General features: G+C 41.3%; 1 protein-coding gene across 11 annotated transcripts in view; it reads right to left on the reverse strand.

Moving 5' to 3' along the window:
* The window catches only part of INPP4A (inositol polyphosphate-4-phosphatase type I A), a 192,851-nt gene that overhangs the window by 9,444 nt on the left and 165,835 nt on the right, over positions 1-17,572 (reverse strand). For 5 of the 11 annotated variants that reach the window (XM_073614657.1, XM_073614661.1, XM_073614654.1 and 2 more), the window contains 6 exons: positions 14,453-14,579; positions 12,318-12,458; positions 11,212-11,309; positions 10,799-10,911; positions 8,164-8,318; positions 705-3,461 (listed from right to left, as the gene is read on the reverse strand). In XM_073614657.1, the coding sequence (XP_073470758.1) occupies positions 3,281-3,461; positions 8,164-8,318; positions 10,799-10,911; positions 11,212-11,309; positions 12,318-12,458; positions 14,453-14,579 (815 nt within the window). In that variant the 3' untranslated portion in view covers positions 705-3,280. Of the gene's footprint in view, positions 1-689; positions 3,462-8,163; positions 8,319-10,798; positions 10,912-11,211; positions 11,310-12,317; positions 12,459-14,452; positions 14,580-17,572 lie in introns of those variants that run through there. The other 6 variants (XM_073614663.1, XM_073614662.1, XM_073614665.1 and 3 more) reach the window with 3 other exon arrangements.

Here is a 17,572-nt window from a genome sequence, read left to right on the forward strand (position 1 = left end):
AACAGTGAAAATGTGGGTAAAAGCAGACACTTAAAGCACACTATGGATGCTAAAGGATGCAGATGCATGTTAAAAGTGTGGTATGTGCAGACCAGCCTTACAAGCAGGATTGTTTTTTTGTGGAATAAAAAGCTTTACGTATTGCATTCTATGTTCACAAATAAAGCATGATAAGAGCAAGGTAAACCAGCTTTGCTATACAGTACCTGAGAAGTAAAGAATAAAAATGTTGACCCAAAAACAACCAATAAAGAGACAGGATGTGTCACATGGGTCATGAAAAAAAAACACATACTCTGACTCAGGCTTTTGTAACCTCTGGTTTACCATTTGTGACCTAGTTAACAACTTATTAAGCACCATGGAATAGGTATACAAACAGAGTAGGACTTATTGAGGATACATCTGTGGCCTCCTAACAGAACTTCTTAGTAAACTCTAAACAATCATATTTTAAGGAAAATAATACAGTTATTGCAATAGAACTAACCTCTAAGATGCTTCCTGGCAGTGAAGAGCTGGCTGCCTGGAGGACACAGCTGTATGGCCCATGACACTGTGCTTAACGTAATGGGATTATGAGAAATAATACAGAAGTAGTAAACGATTGCCAATCACTGTTCGCCAAAAAAGTACAGTCTTATTACAGTGGAAGCAACCTCAGAATTATTGCCCAGGAGGTGGTGGAAGCAGCACCGACAGAAGGATTTGGTGCAGAATGATGGGCCCTAATGTGCATGATATAATCAGCATGCTTGTAGAAGTAGCAGGCTCCAATATATGTAGCACGTTATATAGAACCAAATTGCAGGCTCGGTATGCTGACATAATATTTCAATTTTAGCTGAAACCAGGCGATTGCCATAATATTACTAATGCTCTTTAACAGTGGTATGAGTAAATTATTCAAAATACTTACCACTGATTCTGACCTTAGAATATTTCTAAAATATGGAAGCATATACAGTAAGAAACCAGTCACAATACATACAGTCAGAAGCACCTATGGGTGTCTTGCCCGCAGTTAGAGGTTACAAATTGTCGGGTATAGATTTCAGAGTGAGGGCAGTTAGTGGAATAGACAGCACTAGTGTATTTAATTGTATGTGCAATTTAGGCAATTCGGAAACCACATTATTAAAGTGTGGTTTCGTTTTTTTTCCTCCACCTTTAAGATTATTTTTATGTGCACAAGACCAGTTTGCAAAAGCAAAATACTAATGCCAAACAATTACTTTCCTGACAAATAGAGTTTCCTCCACTTTTCTTCCATCCACGCCCTAGTTCAGATTAATAGGTTCAGTTTCCCTTGTCCACAGATGCAGTACCCTGCCACAAGAGAGGCCAGCCTACTACAGAGCATCAAAGTCTATGCTCTCCAAGAGAACTGGCCAAGGAAGGAGATTCCACTCCACACTTAATTTTAAGGATTCAGCCTATTTATGTTCTTTATTCATATACAATTACGTATCCATTGATTAGAATAAACAAGCAGCAGGATGGCCACTTCTCCATTCTTCATTGACTAGAACAAGCAGGCAACATGGTGGCTATGTGGTTAGCACTCTTGCATTGTAACTTTAGTGTGATAGGTTTATTTATTAGGGACATTAACTGCATGGAGTTTGCATGGGACTCCTCCTGTGCTCTGATTTCTACCCCAAAACGTACTAGCATTTAATCAAGTTTGTCCGTGTGTTTATGTAGCGGATTGTACTGAGGACTGTAGACCAGGGAGTAGGTTTACATAAAGTGATGTACAATATATTAGTACATGAATAAGTAAAACAACAACAATTACAACCTTGTGCATAAAAGTTCTACTCTGTTACTTCTCAGATTCCTTTTTAACAGGAAAAAAATAAAAATACATTTGGTAGGATGCTACAAGAGTTTTAGGCATGAAACTTAGAGAGTTGCACAATAATACATTTACATTGAATTTCAGAGTTTTCAATAATAGATCACCCTTACCCTATGCATCTTTTAGGACATCATAAAAAGCTCTTCTGACCAGCATATGTTCATGCTGTTTAGCACATGAAAATTTAATTAACAGCAAACACCAATATTTTAATGTGGGGGGGGGTATGACGATTTCATCATATGGTGGCTGCAGTGATGGTATTTTATCACGGTGTATCTATTGTTACATTTGCTAGGGAGATATTAAAATACAAGACTATTCTGCTGGCTGGGAACAATACGTGTGATACACATGGTCTACTATATTAGAGCCATCAGTGAATATCATGCACATAAAACTCCAGTACAGAAAACTTTATTATCAGAGCTTTCAAAAGCTCAATTGAGTACAAGCATTGGCTGCACACTGTACATATAAAATCCCACCACAGCTACCAATCCCATAAAACGTAAACTCGTGACAGATTTGTTATGTTTTTGCCTCATTTATTGTACATAGAGTTGAAATAAAGTATTTGAAATGTCTGAAAACATGACTAACTTTGGCATATTAAAAGAACAACGGAAGCATAATAAATCACAGGCTGTAATAATCATTCAGTTCTGTGCAGAAGGCACTTTTTTGGACCATACCACTGCCCCATCATCCATGTCAACACCAAGAGGTTTCACAATGGATTCCTCGTGAGGCTGTACTAAACTTCAAAATACGAAAGATGCCCCACGACATGGTGCAGTTACAATGGTGTGCAGACTTTACTGCAGGACTAGTCTAGCAACTATCGTTGGAAAGGAAATGCAGGAGGCAGAAAGTTAGGAAGATCAGTTAGATTTTTTTGCTTTAAAAAAAGTTACATAAAAATACTTTTTAAACAGCATGCATCTGAGGGAGATTCAATCACTGTAGAGTTCAGTTGATTTAAATGTATTCTAAAGCAATTACACAGCCACTGAAGGCCCTAAAAATCAAAAAATAGATAAGCGTCTTTGCTTTGGAAAGCAGACATGAGTCATTGTATTCCCCATGTCACATAAAATGTGCAATAGCAACAGCAGGTGCAATTCAAAACCCAACAGAATACTGTTATTTGTTGGTATGTAAGCTACATAGTGATATTTGCATGTATTGCATTTGCATGATTTAAATACAGAGCAGCATCAAGGCATGAGGTATGTAGTCATGAAGAAGCTATATATACAAAAATGGTGCTTCATTGCACTGAGCTGTTTCAGACTCCAAATGTAAAATAGTAAGGCATAGATCTAGGACACAGCTCAATCACTTCTCTTGGGTGTCCCTTTCCCCGTCCCCAGGAGGGTCACATTTCCAGGTATACACATCTCAGCTCAGTCTTCATTTGCAACGAAATCTGGCCACCAAGTATGCTACGCTGAGGAAGAGCCACACTATAAGTAAGTTAGGGCTGAGCGCTAGCAAAGGGACAGAGTAAAGGAGGCTGGGGTCCAGCCTGAAATCTCGGATCGGAACCAAGCCACTCAAGTTCTTCTGGGTGACTATTTCTCGCGTTCCAATGCTGTGAAGAGGATAACGTTCGGGAGGGGCAGCAAAATAAAAAGGATTATGGGAATTAAATTAAATCAGAAACATACAGTGAAGAAAATAAAGAAGCAGGAGGGAGGACGCAACATAAAGAGAACAAGTTAGAAATGGACAGTATATTTGTAGGACACAGATAAAGGTGAAGTAAAATAAGATTAGCAGATTAAAAAAGGAGAGAAAAGAGAGAACAGAAAGAGAAAAAAAAAAACATAAGAAAAAAGCATTGTAAACTAGTGAAGAGTAAAAGAAACAGACTTCTGGTAGGCTTTCATGTTTGATCTAGTTGTGACAGCCACTAGTCCATGCTACCATGCATCATCATGCTGCAAAGCAGTGGCAATCTGAAATGCAAGCGGACCATGAACAACCTTTACAGATTTTGACCCTTTCAGCTTTGAAGATTACATTTTATACTACCATGTTAGTAACTTATATGGTGGGACTAGAGAGTTAATGTAGAGCTACAGGGGATTACTGCAGATATCAAGCTAAAAAAATAAATACCTATTTTTATGAGGGAATACAGGGGTTCCCCGGGTTACAAACAAGTTAGGGACTGTAGGTTTATTCTTAAAGCGGAGTTTCGCTAAAAAAATTTTTTTTAGATGTCAGCAGATGCAAATACTGCAGCTGCTGACTTTTAAAATAAGGACACTTGCCTGTCCCGGGGTCCAGCGTTGTCGGCACCCGAGGCCGAACCGTCCCTCGATCCTCGGGTGCTGCCGCCGCCATTCTCACTGAGGGAATCGGGAAGTGAAGCGTTGCGGCTTCACTGCCCAGTTCCCTACTGCGCATGCGCGAGTCGCGCTGCGCGTCTACACTGGTCCCCGTTGTATTGTGGGAACTGTATATTTCCCACAACACAACGGGGGTGGGGCGGGGACTCTCCGGCTAGCTATACCCGGAAGTGGGTGCAGATACCTGTATTATACAGGTATCTGCACCCCCCTCCCCCCTGAAAGGTGCCAATTGTGACATCGGAGGGGGGGAGGAATCCCATGAGCGGAAGTTACACTTTAGGGTGGAACTCCGCTTTAAGTTGAATCTGTTTGTAAGTCGGAACAGGTACATCTTTTAACTGTAGCTCCAGCCAAACAAAATATTTTTAAGCTTTATGGATAGCACAGGGAAGGGTCAACACCCCTGTAATGTTTGTTTTGCTGTGTGTGCCCCTGTTCAGAAGATTTCACCTCACTTTCTGTCCCAATGACAATTGGATTTTGAAAATTTTGGGTTGTTGTGGAAACAAGGATTGGTGATAAAGTGGAGGTACCTTTTCCCCATAATAACTCTTACAGGAGAGAATTTCCCTTCCTAGGGGTAGATTTCCTCTCACTTCCTGTTGTCTCCCTCTGTTTGTAAGTAGGAGACGTTTGTAAGTCGGATGTTTGTAACTAGGGGACTCCTGTACACACTAATCACCAATGACTAAATGACTCATTGACACACTTTTCTTGGCTATGTTTAATTTAGGCAGGGCTACACAATAAATATTATAGGAGACTTGGTAAATTATGCTTAAAGTGGAATTTCAGGCTCTTACTAAGCTGAAAACGGTTCCCCCCTTTATAACCACTATTCTAACTATACTGTAGAAGGAAGATGCTTATACATACCTATTCTCAGGGTGCTCCAGTCCGGTCACATGATCGTCTCCCAGCGGTGGCTTCAGGGGAGAGGAGGGACAGCCGACAACAGATGCCCCATAGTAGGCCTATGGGTGATGGCACTGCCCAGGCATTCCATCTGTTGTCAGCGCTCTCTCCCCTGAAGCCAGACGCTGGGGAGATCATGTGATGGGACCAGAGTGCTCTGAGAATAGCTACAAATAAGCATTTTACATTTACGGAGTAGTTAGTATATGAGTCAGAAGGGGGTGGGAGTCGTTTTGGGATTCGTATTAGCCTGGGATTCCTGATAAGCTAGATCTGACATAAAGATCAAACACTTTGGTATCAGTTTTCAGTACTCTTAGGAAATGGGATGCTTTTAGGGTACCCACATGTATACACTGGTTATACTATATAAGACAACAATAACCATTCTAAACACACCTGCCACTGATGACTACATGCACAGGGACTCAGTTATCTCAGCCAGTTCTGCTGTCACCTAAAAATGTCCAGTTAATGCTCAAGTAGCAGGGCATAGCCTGTAGTTTTACTGATAATTAACTGTTTATGACTTCTTGGGGGATTTCCCTTCACTTCCAGTCCTTGTGACAAGCTTTCACTGAGAAAAAGTTCAGCTTACATTTATCTACTGCAGCAAGAATCCAGAGAGCACCTCACCAATACTTCCTAGGAGACTTACTGATGTCTCAGTATCAGGCTTTCTGAATGTGAGATACTGCAAGGAGCCTGCTATGGGTTGGTTTGGGAATTCTTTCCTGGCATTGGAAACAGGAGTTCTAATTTTATCTGAAAATAATTTAGATGGACTAGAGCACTACATCAAGGACTGGATGAAAAACCATATGAAAAACCAAAGTAGGGAGCATGAAGGCTGTGTTCCTGTATGCATCTCAAAGTTCTATTTTCAGTTCTGGCAGGGGTCTACCTTTAATTAGGAATACTGCACAAGGCCAAATAACACACTAACCAAAATATAGGGGGGCATATTTATAAAGCAGTTAAAGTGACATTGACCAAACAATAATTGCTGGTGAATCAATTACTGTATACAAAAACACGTGCACCAGGAAAATTTATCTGCAGTGAATATTTAAGGAATTGCACATTCACTGCTTTATAAATATGCTCTTTAGAGTAATATAGTAAAATACAATGCATGTGTGAGGCACACTGCTTGATACACAGAGGGGAACTCAGTGAAGTGTACTTAAAATCTTTTCTAATTTAACAGCCTCCTGATGCCTGGTAGCATTAGAAATGTGAGTGTATACCCTTCCCACCCAAGATACCTGTTGTTGATGTCAGACTATCTCTGGCAATACTATTCATATTTGGTGGGGCTGCCAACCTATCAGACACTTCTGGGACTGATCATTAGCCTATAACAGTATCAAGTATCAAGAACACATTGTAAATTCCCCCAAGCTCATGGTCCTCAATGCTTCCACAATCACTTTCAGTGGCAAAGAAATCCATTCTAAGATTTTTCATTTGTGCTGCTTACCAAGCTATCCCTAGCTACCTGAATGGTTAAATTGTATAATGCATATGGAAAGGCTAGTGGCCGATGACTGAGATACCAATGAAAAATGTTGTTTGGTCATCCTGGATGGTGTACAAAGACTCAAAAACACTGTAAATACTTTCTTACCAACTTAAATACAAACAGGACCAAATCTGACACTTTGACTACCTCTTTACTAAATGACACAAATTAAATTGTTGTTTTTTTGACCGCACATAAGATTTTGAAAGCTGAATTGCCTATACTAGATAAATTCACATACTTCAACAGAGAGACTCCTTCCCTACTATCTTCTTCTCTTATTGTAGTACCCTACTCTAACTATCCTACCGGTTTCCTTTCTTCCTCATCCCACTCATTTCTGATTTATTTTAACCCTACCTGCTCTCTTTTTGTTGATCTAGAAATAGAAAGCACTTTGTCTCTCCATTCATTTGTGATGGCCTTTCCTCATGACTAAAATGGCCACCTCTGTTAAGCATATGTTACCTTGTTGCCAATGTTGGATGTTTATGACCTCAAAAGCTAAACTACCAATGCCCAAGATGTAACTTATCTGTGTTCCCTAAATAAAGTCTATTTGAAGGAAATGTGTGTGTGCTAAAACTAGGAAAGGGTCAAATAAAAGAACGAAACAGAAAGGGTAAGATGAAACTGAAAATGAGGATGAAAACAGACACAAAGGCAACGCAGAGGAGAACAAGCTGGGGGGGGGGCATCTTTAAATTACAAAGGGGGAAAGGCTGCAGACTGGTATCATATCCTTATATGTGGAAAATATAGTGCAGGGTTAGAGGTCAATGCTATGTTTATATGGGCACATTAACAGGAAATACAATGCTACTTTTATTAATTAGATATTTTTATTCCACAGCTGCTTCTGCACATAGAACATTGATGCGGGAACATCATAATCAACAAAGTGAGATGGCAAGGGGAGGCAAAGTCGTGACAAACATTCAAACCTTATAAGCGCTCTGACAAGGAGCTGGGATGTTTAGAAGCAGAAGTAGGCAAACTATGGCTCCTGAATTGTTTGACGACCTCTCCCAGCACTTTGGCTGGCTGTCAGTCCCACACCACCTAGAAACAATAGGTTGCCTACCTATGCTCCAATGTATAGCTGCAAGTGAACTAGCATAATCTGCAGATGCGTTCCCAATCATAATAATGGCTGCAGTCTTTGTAGGACATAAAGTATTGCTTTCTTACGGATTTCATCAGTGCAGCCAGACTGTGTTCACAAGTGCATTTTGCAACTCATCTAAGGATCAGGATTCCTAAAATTTTAATCTAATCTAAAAAAGATCCAAATCGAATTTTTATTACTTCTCTATGATAATGAAAATAAGAGTTTTGCATAAAAATGCTCTTGCCATCTAGAAATATTCTTAAAAACATAGCACACAATCTTTGTTTTCTGGGAGTAGTTATTTCTTTCTTTTTTTGGGAAGCCCACATCTGTAGCTCATCCAGTTCTTGTACTTAGGCAATAATAAACAGCAAGCTCTCCTTACCTTCTCATACACTCCAAAGCTTGTGTAAAGACCTGTGGGGCCATCCCATGTTCATGTTGCAAAATTAAGCATTGCTCCAGTGTCACTGACATAGCAGTACGATCCTTGGCACTTTTACAGCTTGTAAACCGAACTCCATTGAGTCGTCGACATATCTGGTTAAGAATAATGAATACACAATTCAAAAGACATAACAAATAAAACACTAGTAAACTGAGAAAACATGGGAGGGCCTCCGATTTTTACTATACTGTTTAAACCGAGAATGTCAAACTGGTGGCCCTTTGCTGATAGTTCTGCAGCCCTGGCACCCCGGAATTGGTGTCGGGAGCAATAATTGGTAAAGAGACTCTAATGGTATTGATCTCTTGCTGTCCCATGTAACGCATCCCCAGCTTTTTGCTCCTGTAGCATATCTCCAATCTACAACCACATCTGTAGCATATGACAGTCTCCTTTAAAATCTCTTATTATGAATATATGCGTGGACCATTAATGAGGTCAGGGGCTGCCGTTGAGGCATCCTGTACCTCGCATGTGGACTACATGAGGTTTAAACGAACATTTTTTCTATGTCTTACAGTTATACTGAACGAAAAAAACAAATGCCCAGTAGCATTTTAAATGTACCTGGTTTGACTGGAAACGGACAACCCTTGATGTAAATAAAGGGTCTGACCCTCTCAAATGAAAACATACAAGTCACAGTTGTCATTTCATCACATAAAAGGGAACTGGGCACCTCTGCTGGTTAGATTATGTCATTATGTGTTATGCAGCACTACAAACACAGTGTTGTACGATAGTGTGTATGGTAGTTACAGTGAAAGTAAGAATAAGAATGCAAATATGGTTAACCCATGACCCAGACCGTTCTGGGCATTTACGTTCACAGAGCTGTTTTTCAACCTTTAGCTGCCATGTACTTCTGCGACTATTGCACCTAAGCTTATTTACAAAAATGAAAGGTCAAGTTCACCTTTACAATAAAATACACTATTCTATCAAGGTGCCCCACAGACAGCTTTCCAGTAGGCCATGAGGGGATTCCCAGAAGCCTGCCCATAAGCTTCCACTGTAAAAATCAGACCTTTCCTGGCCCCGATTTGAGATGTTCTGTACATTAAGCACCAAACCTCCAGTATTACAAGAGCAACTGCTCTTCCTCATTCAAAACCCCAGCATGCCCTGTAGCAGAAGCACTAAGCTCAGCACAGAGACTTTGGAGATGCGCTTATGGCCCTACTGGTATGGCATTTAACAAAGCAAATTATTTCAAAGTTACATAGTATTTTTTTTAACACCTTGACTGAACGGTGTATTTTATTGAAAAGGTGAACTTAGCTAGCCTTTAAAACTTAATTCCAGACAGACGTAAAATTTCACTAATTAACCACTTCAGCACCAGAAGGATTTACCCCCTTAATGACCAGGCCATTAAAGTGACCCTGTGAAGATAGTAAAAATACTTAAATGTTTTTTTTTTGCAAGAAGAGCTCTTGTACTCTCCTCTCCAGTGGCCTGCATCCCCTACCTCTGGTTCATTCCAGTCTGCAGCCTCCATCAGTGTCTTTGACATTCAACACTTCTGGGAGTGTCGGATGCCCGTGTCCCTCCACTGTGCACCATGGTTTCACCCTTCGACTACTGGGCCCTCTAGCGATGTAGGGGATTGTAAGATGGTACCAAAATGCATAGGAGGAAACACCAGCATCAAACCCCAGAAGTGTTGAATGCAAAGACACTGATAGAGGCTACATACATATGTTTCAACTGTGTATCTGACAGTTAAAAAAATCTAGAGTTCAGCTTTAAAAATAATTGCCTGTTAAATTATTCACACACATCACTGTAGGCCACATTTGTAGATAATTAACTCATGTATGGGTGCAGGAGACTCCAGCTTAATATTTTTACTACAAATTGATCGAGATGTAAAGTATATTGTTATGACCACAACTATGTGGGTTTTTTATACTAACCCCTACACTTAGGGAGAAATTTACTAAAGCTGGTGCAGCTGTGCATAATTACCAATCAGCTTCTAGGTTTTAGCCCACGTTCACATCGGGCCATTTTGACATGCGATTTGACGTGTCAAATTGCATGTCAAAACGCCGCCTATTACCAGCAACGGCACCATCTGCAAAGTCGGCATCGCACCGATTCCCAGAAGTAGTTCCTGCACTATTTTTGGTGACTTTGGGGGTGATTTTAATAGACATCTGTGCATGAACCTGCACAGAAGTCTCTGAAATCTCTCATGCAGTTGGATTGACATGCAGGTTTGAAATCGTGCGAGTTCAGCTGAATTTCAAACCTGCATCAGTATGAACCTAGGCTCATTGTTAAAACTTAATTGAACAAGCTGAAGTTAGAAGCTAACTGGTTACTATGCACAGCTGCACTAGATTTATTAACCCCCCCGTCTATATGCCAAACCTATAGACCCAAAAGATATCCGAAGCTCAGGCATTCTAGGCCCAAATGGCTTAATCTAAATGGGTTGAAATGAAGCATTGAAAGCAGTCACAGGTGATAAAACGCATATGTATGGTGTACAGTATTTCTTGGAAACAAACTAATGGTCATCCACAGTACTTCTCCTATAAATTGTGAAATGTTTTTTTAATACCTCAGCAGCTTGCCAAAGGATGTCAACATTTTTGTTTTTTCGTGCATGAACATTCTGTCCTAGGAACCTGAGCAGCTCAGGAAGACATGTTTGACTCCGAGACCGTGGGAGACCTAAAAACAATAGACGGGAAGAAACCAAATTTAAAAATAGGACCAAATTTGGGAATCACTAGATTCAAAACATCAAAAATATGTCTTGTTAGCAATACAGTGAACAATGACTTGCAGCAACCAACAGAAGCCAAATCTTATCTTTCATCAGTATAGAGTAGTCCAGACAATGAAAGTCAACTTCTGATTTGTTCCTATTGCTAACTGCACTTTGCATACAGCAAAATGTAATCAATATCCCACAATTAAGGGGTGAAGCAAATTAGTAGAACATTTACACAATTGAGAAGTAAAACTTACAGTCTTCTGGTAAGACTTCTTTGAACTGCTCATAATATGAATTAAGTCGCATCAAACTCTCATTGTTTATGACTTCCTGCAGGGATGTATCGCCGAACCTGCAACCATCATAGAAAATATAGGTTCAGATGAGTGAAATGCAAGTGTACCACTTAGCCAAACTGATGTAAGTAGCAACTTTTACTGAAGTGTACAGGAAAAATGGTTATGGCTCATAAACTGGAGCTCCGAGTGCAGAGAGTGCCATAAGCACTCCCTTTCAAGGTTAGACCTTCTAGATGGTGTTAATGATGACAGCTAGGGCTACAACTTTACGTAAAACAACAATGCAATAGGCGGGTGGATTTGTAGGTTCAATGCCAACAAATTGCGCCCCAGTTTATTTTCAATGTAGCAAAACAAAATTCCTCTCTTGCAGTGAGGCTGCCCCAGCACTGCAAGGTTTAAATGCTCATTTAGGTCTAGGGCAGTGATGGCGAACCTTGGCACCCCAGATGTTTTGGAACTACATTTCCCATGATGCTCCTCTACACTGCAGAGTGCATGAGCATCATGGGAAATGTAATTCCAAAACATCTGGGATGCCAAGGTTCGCCATCACTGGTCTAGGGGATGGGAAAAGCAATTTTACTTATCCAGGCCTCCGCTTCCCCTGCTGATGGTTCCAGGACCATCTGCACTGCTTCCTCAAACTTCCAGGTTGTATAGGAGAGCACTAAGGGTAGGGGAGAGACCTGCTGCTGCAGCTTTCTGTGAATCTGCTGTGGGGAGGGCGCATGGAGCATGGCTTGCCAGGTGCTATGTGTTTCAATGGATACACATAGCTTGGCTCATATAAGTTACAGTTAAACTGAATGAAAGAAGTCACCATCACTAACCGTTCAAATTATTACTACAATGTTCCAATAAAAAACTGAAATGAAAGGTGGCAGAATGAACATTTCCTAATGTTTGAGAGGTTTACTATCCTGCGCTATCAAAGTGTATGCTAAGGATCAAAGTGCACTCGAAGCAGCACATGCCAAGGACTCTTTCGTTTTTTATAATAAAGTCTGCTGGAAGTAAAATATCTGCTGTGCATTCATTGCTTTGGTATATGGCCTTACTTTTCTGCCAGTGTCTGCTGTTCATTGATTCCCACATTAAACAGGACTGGCTGAACCCTGAGCAGCATCCCACTCTGAATTTCACGAGGGAGAACATCAAACAAAGAGCCTGGTAGAGGAATCCGCACATTAAAGCCATCCCTGCGGGAAAATAAATGAGATTAAGACAGATTTAAAATTGTCTTGGGTTACTACAAAACCATCTTTTGGAAACAATGGAGGTGATTTTGAGGGCTCAGCCAATACCCATGAGAAAGAGCAGCCAAACAGAGCTGCATCGGAGAACTACTTTTACCAGCTCCTCCCATACACAATTGTTACATTTGTTTATGTAAAAGGAAAGCATATTACAGGTACTGCTTGTTACAGCTGCATACATTTTTATACACTTACCGTATATACTCGAGTATAAGTCGTTCCGAGTATAAGTCGAGGCCCTAATTTACCACAAAAAAATGGGAAAAACTTATTGACCCGAGTATAAGACGAGGGTGAGAAATGCACAGCTACTGTCAGTGGTAAAGAGGGTCAACAATGCCCATTTGCAACCTCACCGTGCCCATTTGCATGCCTCACTGTGCCCATTTGCAGCCATAGGTCCCCTGAACTTCAAACTCGGTAGTTAAGGGTTCCTAGATGCCCCCTAGCTGCAGCCAAAATTTGGGGTCTCTGAACCCAAAGGGTCCCGAAATGACATTGCTGCAGATGGACACAGTTGACCGATTTTGGGGCCCCGTATCTCAGGGCCACTTAGGGCTAGGAACCCCAAATTTGGTGTGCAAACCCAGTGGAACTAGCACCATAAAATATCCAAAGCTGGGGTTTCTAGCAATAAGTGGCCCCGAGATACAGGGCCCCAAAAATTGGTTCAGAAAATTTCAAGCACTTTTCTGCAGCAGAGAATGACATTTTCCGAACCTACTTTGGGGCCCCGTATCTCGGGGCTACTCCAGCTTTGGATATGTTGTGGACCCAGTTCCACTGGGTTAGCACACCAAATTTGGGGTTCTTAGCACCAAGTGGCCCTGAGATACGGGGCCCCAAAGTCGGTTCGGAAAATGAAATTTTTTGCTGCAGAAAAATGCTTGACTCGAGTATAAGTCGAGGGGGGTACTTTCAGGACAAAAAAATGTGCTGAAAAATTCGACTTATACTCGAGTATATACGGTATCTTTTCAAATCTCCATGAAACCATTATTACTTTGTGTACACAAAAGTGATGACGTGAAGATAAGCCTGTATAATTGTAGAAGTGTTCACTATCAGTTACTTATTTAGTAATGCACCACAAAGTTTTAAAGTAGGCTTAAGACCAAATTGAACTTTCAGTTTAAATCAGCTAAATACATTGAGGTGCATTAAAACAAAAGGCTTTCAATGTCTTTTATTTTGTTTAATTTCTATAGCAGCCACAGCCTGAGTAGATAAAGCCTGTACTCTGCAAGAAACTGCAGGGTACATGCTTTTGGAAGCAGTGGTCTCTCTGCAGTGGTCAGACACACCTCCTACAGGGTCAGACCTATAAGCTGTGCAATCAGCAAAGCTTATGCTCTGTGCTGACTGGAAAACTCCAGTTCTGACTCAGCTGCAGGTGTGCTGGATCTATGCAGAGAGAACATTGCTTCCCTAAAGAGAGTAAGGCTCCTTCTCTACAGCATGCTGGCAGTGGACAGCTTTTCTGCTCAGGCTGTTGCTTCTTTTTAAAGAAAATCAACAGAAAGACATTGTGCACATCTTGTTTTGATGCACATGGAGTGTATTTAGCCAATTTCAAGGCTAAGTTTACCTGTAAAAAAAAAAAAAAGATAAATGCACATCTTTTTGCAGGGAAAAAAAATGTGCATTTAATGTTTTTATATTAGGAGCCTGTAAAACATTGCACCTGCAATCTTGTCCCCTCAAGGCTAGGCCTTGGCCCCTAATTATTCAATAAAATATTCTTTACTGACTGCTGATACTTTACAATTGAATTGGATTGTTAAATAACGAGGGAAAGGCATTTACAAGTATAAAGAAAGAAGTGATGCCATATATAAAGGTCTAAACTGATCCCCAACAGACCTGAGCCTACAAGTTTTATATACTGAACCAACACATAATAAATAGAATAAATGAGGAATTGTAAATTGGCTCACCGGTTTCCTGTTATTACTGGCAGCATATCACTTGATGCGTTCGATATGGCCTGAGTAACTTTGAACGTTACATTCCTCAAGTCCATAATACCCAAACTCATATCTTCCAACATGGCCAGCTCTTCCCCTAAAATACAGGCAGACAAATGTTGAATTAGAATATGGAGGTTATTACTGCATTAAATAAGAAGAGAGAAAGAGAATAAAGACTGGCCATACAACTGAGCACAAAGCTTTGGGCACCCATGGTCAAAATGCAGGTTTAACTAGGTCTTATGTGTCTTTTACTTTACTTACCTTTTAATTCATTAGCTAAAGTTATTTTCTGACTGGAAATAAATATACTGAAAGGGTCCTTTCACACGGGTGGTCTGCCTGGTGGACTCAGATTTGCTCAGCGGGGGATCGCTCCACTGATCCCCACTGAGCAGGCAGATGACAGGTCTGTCTCCGGTCACTGTGCAGAGATAGACCTGTCAGACCCCTGCTCTCCTCTATGGGGAGATTGGATGAAAAAGGACCGACCTATCTGCTTTCATCCAATCCGATCCACCAGATGGATGGCAAATAGGGTCACCATCTGCCTGGATTTGGCGGTCAAGATTGGCTCGGATATCAGCGGGTGTCAGCGGACATGTCACCGCTGACATCCGCCGCTCCATAAGGGTGAATGGAGGGTCCGATCAGGTCTGCATGAAAAACTGACAGGCAGACCTGATCAGAAATCCCTTGTGACAGGGGCCAGAGGATGCTTGTTTAAAGCCCAATTGAACTCCAAGTTTAAATCAGCTAAATGCATTCCAGGTGCATCAAACCAAACAGTGTTCGATGTTTTACAGTTTGTTTTCTTTCTAGAGCAGCTATTGCCCGAGTAGAAAAGCCCTTGTCCTGCCAGCATGCTGCAGAAATGCTTGGTCTTTGTGGGGAAGCCGTGATTTCTCTGTGACCCCTGCTTAAAGTGGTTCTAAAGCCTTAAGGTTTTTTCACCCTAATGCATTCTATGCATTTAGGTGAAAAACCCTCTGTGATGCTCCTCTGCCCCTTTCTTAACTACTGAGCCTGGTCCGATCCAGTGATGTGTGTTCCAGCCGCTGTCTCTCTCCTCAATGGACAGATTGATAGCAGCGGGAGCCATTGGTTCCCACTGCTGTCAATCAAATCCTGTGACATAGGAGGCCGAGCACCGCTAGCAGCATGCACGGGTGCTCCCCCATGGAAAGTGACTTTCCGTGGGGGCACCCAAAGAAGAGGAGGGGCCTAGAGCACCGGCAGGGGACCCCAGAAGAAGAGGACTGGGGCTGTTCTCTGCAAAAGCACTGCACAGAGCAGGTTTTTATTTTAATACAAAAGAGAAAAAAAAATTAGAACCACTTTAACCTGAGCTAGAGCTCTCCAATCAGCGGGAGTATGAGCTTTGCTGATTGCAGAGCTTTAGGTCTGACCCAGTAAGGGGCATGTCAGACCTCTGCAGACAGACTACTGCTTTCCTACAGAGAGAAAACGGTCCCACTCTGGGGTTGGCAGGGGACAGATTTTTCTAGTCAGGCTATTAGAAAGGAATACAACTGTAAGATATTGGAGCACCTTGTGTTTTGATGAATCCAGGAGGTTAGTTAACAGATTTAAAAAGATTTCAGTTAGGTTTTAAGCATACAATCCGTAGCAAGGTTTTCTTTTATAGTTTGACAAAGAAAAGTGGGTGCCTTTTTAACTGGAAGAAATAGCAGTAATGGTAATGTTTAGTATTATTATCACTAATAGTAAAGGCATCAGTCAATGTAGCTGCTGTCGCATTCGGTTAAATTCATGTTCTGTAGCCATTTATGGAAGCTACAAGTATAAGCTCGTATTTTTGAAAAAAGCCTGTGCAATTTAGGAAATGATACCATCCTGAATCGGGGACAGCTGAGAATAAGACGGAGCTGGGTCAGTTGGCCTACCGCTGTACCAAAAATGCAGTTACACTTTATTCTGAAATTTAAACATAAGCTATGTGAAAAGAGGCAAACAACTGAAATAAAGGCTCAGGGCTACAATGCACAATGGTCATCTTTGGCTGGAAGTACAGAAGGCTGCCACTTTGTATTTAATATAGTACTTTAAGCCTGTTGAGATTGGACTGAAATAATGATTTGTTCTGGTCACCATTACATTGAAGGCTCTGCTGCAGCTGGGTGTCAGCTTTTCTATTTCTCTATATTCCACAAAGCAGGATATGCCATGCGTCAAAGCTAAACTAAAGGAGCTTATTTGTACTAGCCATGAAATCCTATTTTCTGGTTGTTCATTAGGAAAACCTGCAGACTCCTGAAGTACAGTATAAGCACATCTTAAGATTGGACACTAAGAAAAGCTGCTCCTGTTTAAATAGCTAATGAACAAGACAATGCGCACATGTGATATACAATAAAACATGCTGGCTAGCCTAAGGCTGGCTATACATGGAGTGAATTTCTTTCCTGCAACAAAGGGTTGTAGGAAAGAAATTTGCTTGATTCCCCCATAAACACAGACAGTATCGATGCGGGAATCCCTCCTGCCGGGCCATTGTACTGGTGGAGGGGGGAGCAGTCCACACTGGGAGAAGACAGCTGCTAGCGAACATCGCAGGTAAAACCCAGCATGCTGGTTGTACCCAAGCTGATCGATCCATCAACTTGGTACATTCAGCCTGCCCATACACTGTTCGAATCTCGGCCTGTTCAGCAGGAACCGGACGAAATTCAAACCATGTATGGCCTGCCTAAAACCAGAGTGACCACCTATGCCATCGAGTGAACAGCCTTATTACTAAGGAGTGCCTGAAAAAAAGAAAAGGTTTTCAATTATGCAACAATGTGGACAGTGGACACTAAGCAGCAGTCTCGCAACACTAAACAATGGAAGCCTTTAGATAAAATGCTCAGAAAAGACAAAAAATGCACTGATCTGAAAGACTGGAGCCCAAGCCTTTGCAGGAGCAGGCCTCGACTATGAGCTGACTGTCCCCAAATAGGACACTGCCAAATGTGCATTCACCATCATTAAACCAAATCTTCACTGCATCTGAGCACCATGAACCAAAAACACGATTTAATTCATCTTTAATATTCAAAGCAAACTCCCCCATCCATCCATGTC

The sequence above is a fragment of the Aquarana catesbeiana genome, linkage group LG02 (genome assembly GCF_042186555.1).
Source record: "Aquarana catesbeiana isolate 2022-GZ linkage group LG02, ASM4218655v1, whole genome shotgun sequence".
In the NCBI taxonomy this organism is placed as follows: domain Eukaryota; kingdom Metazoa; phylum Chordata; class Amphibia; order Anura; family Ranidae; genus Aquarana; species Aquarana catesbeiana.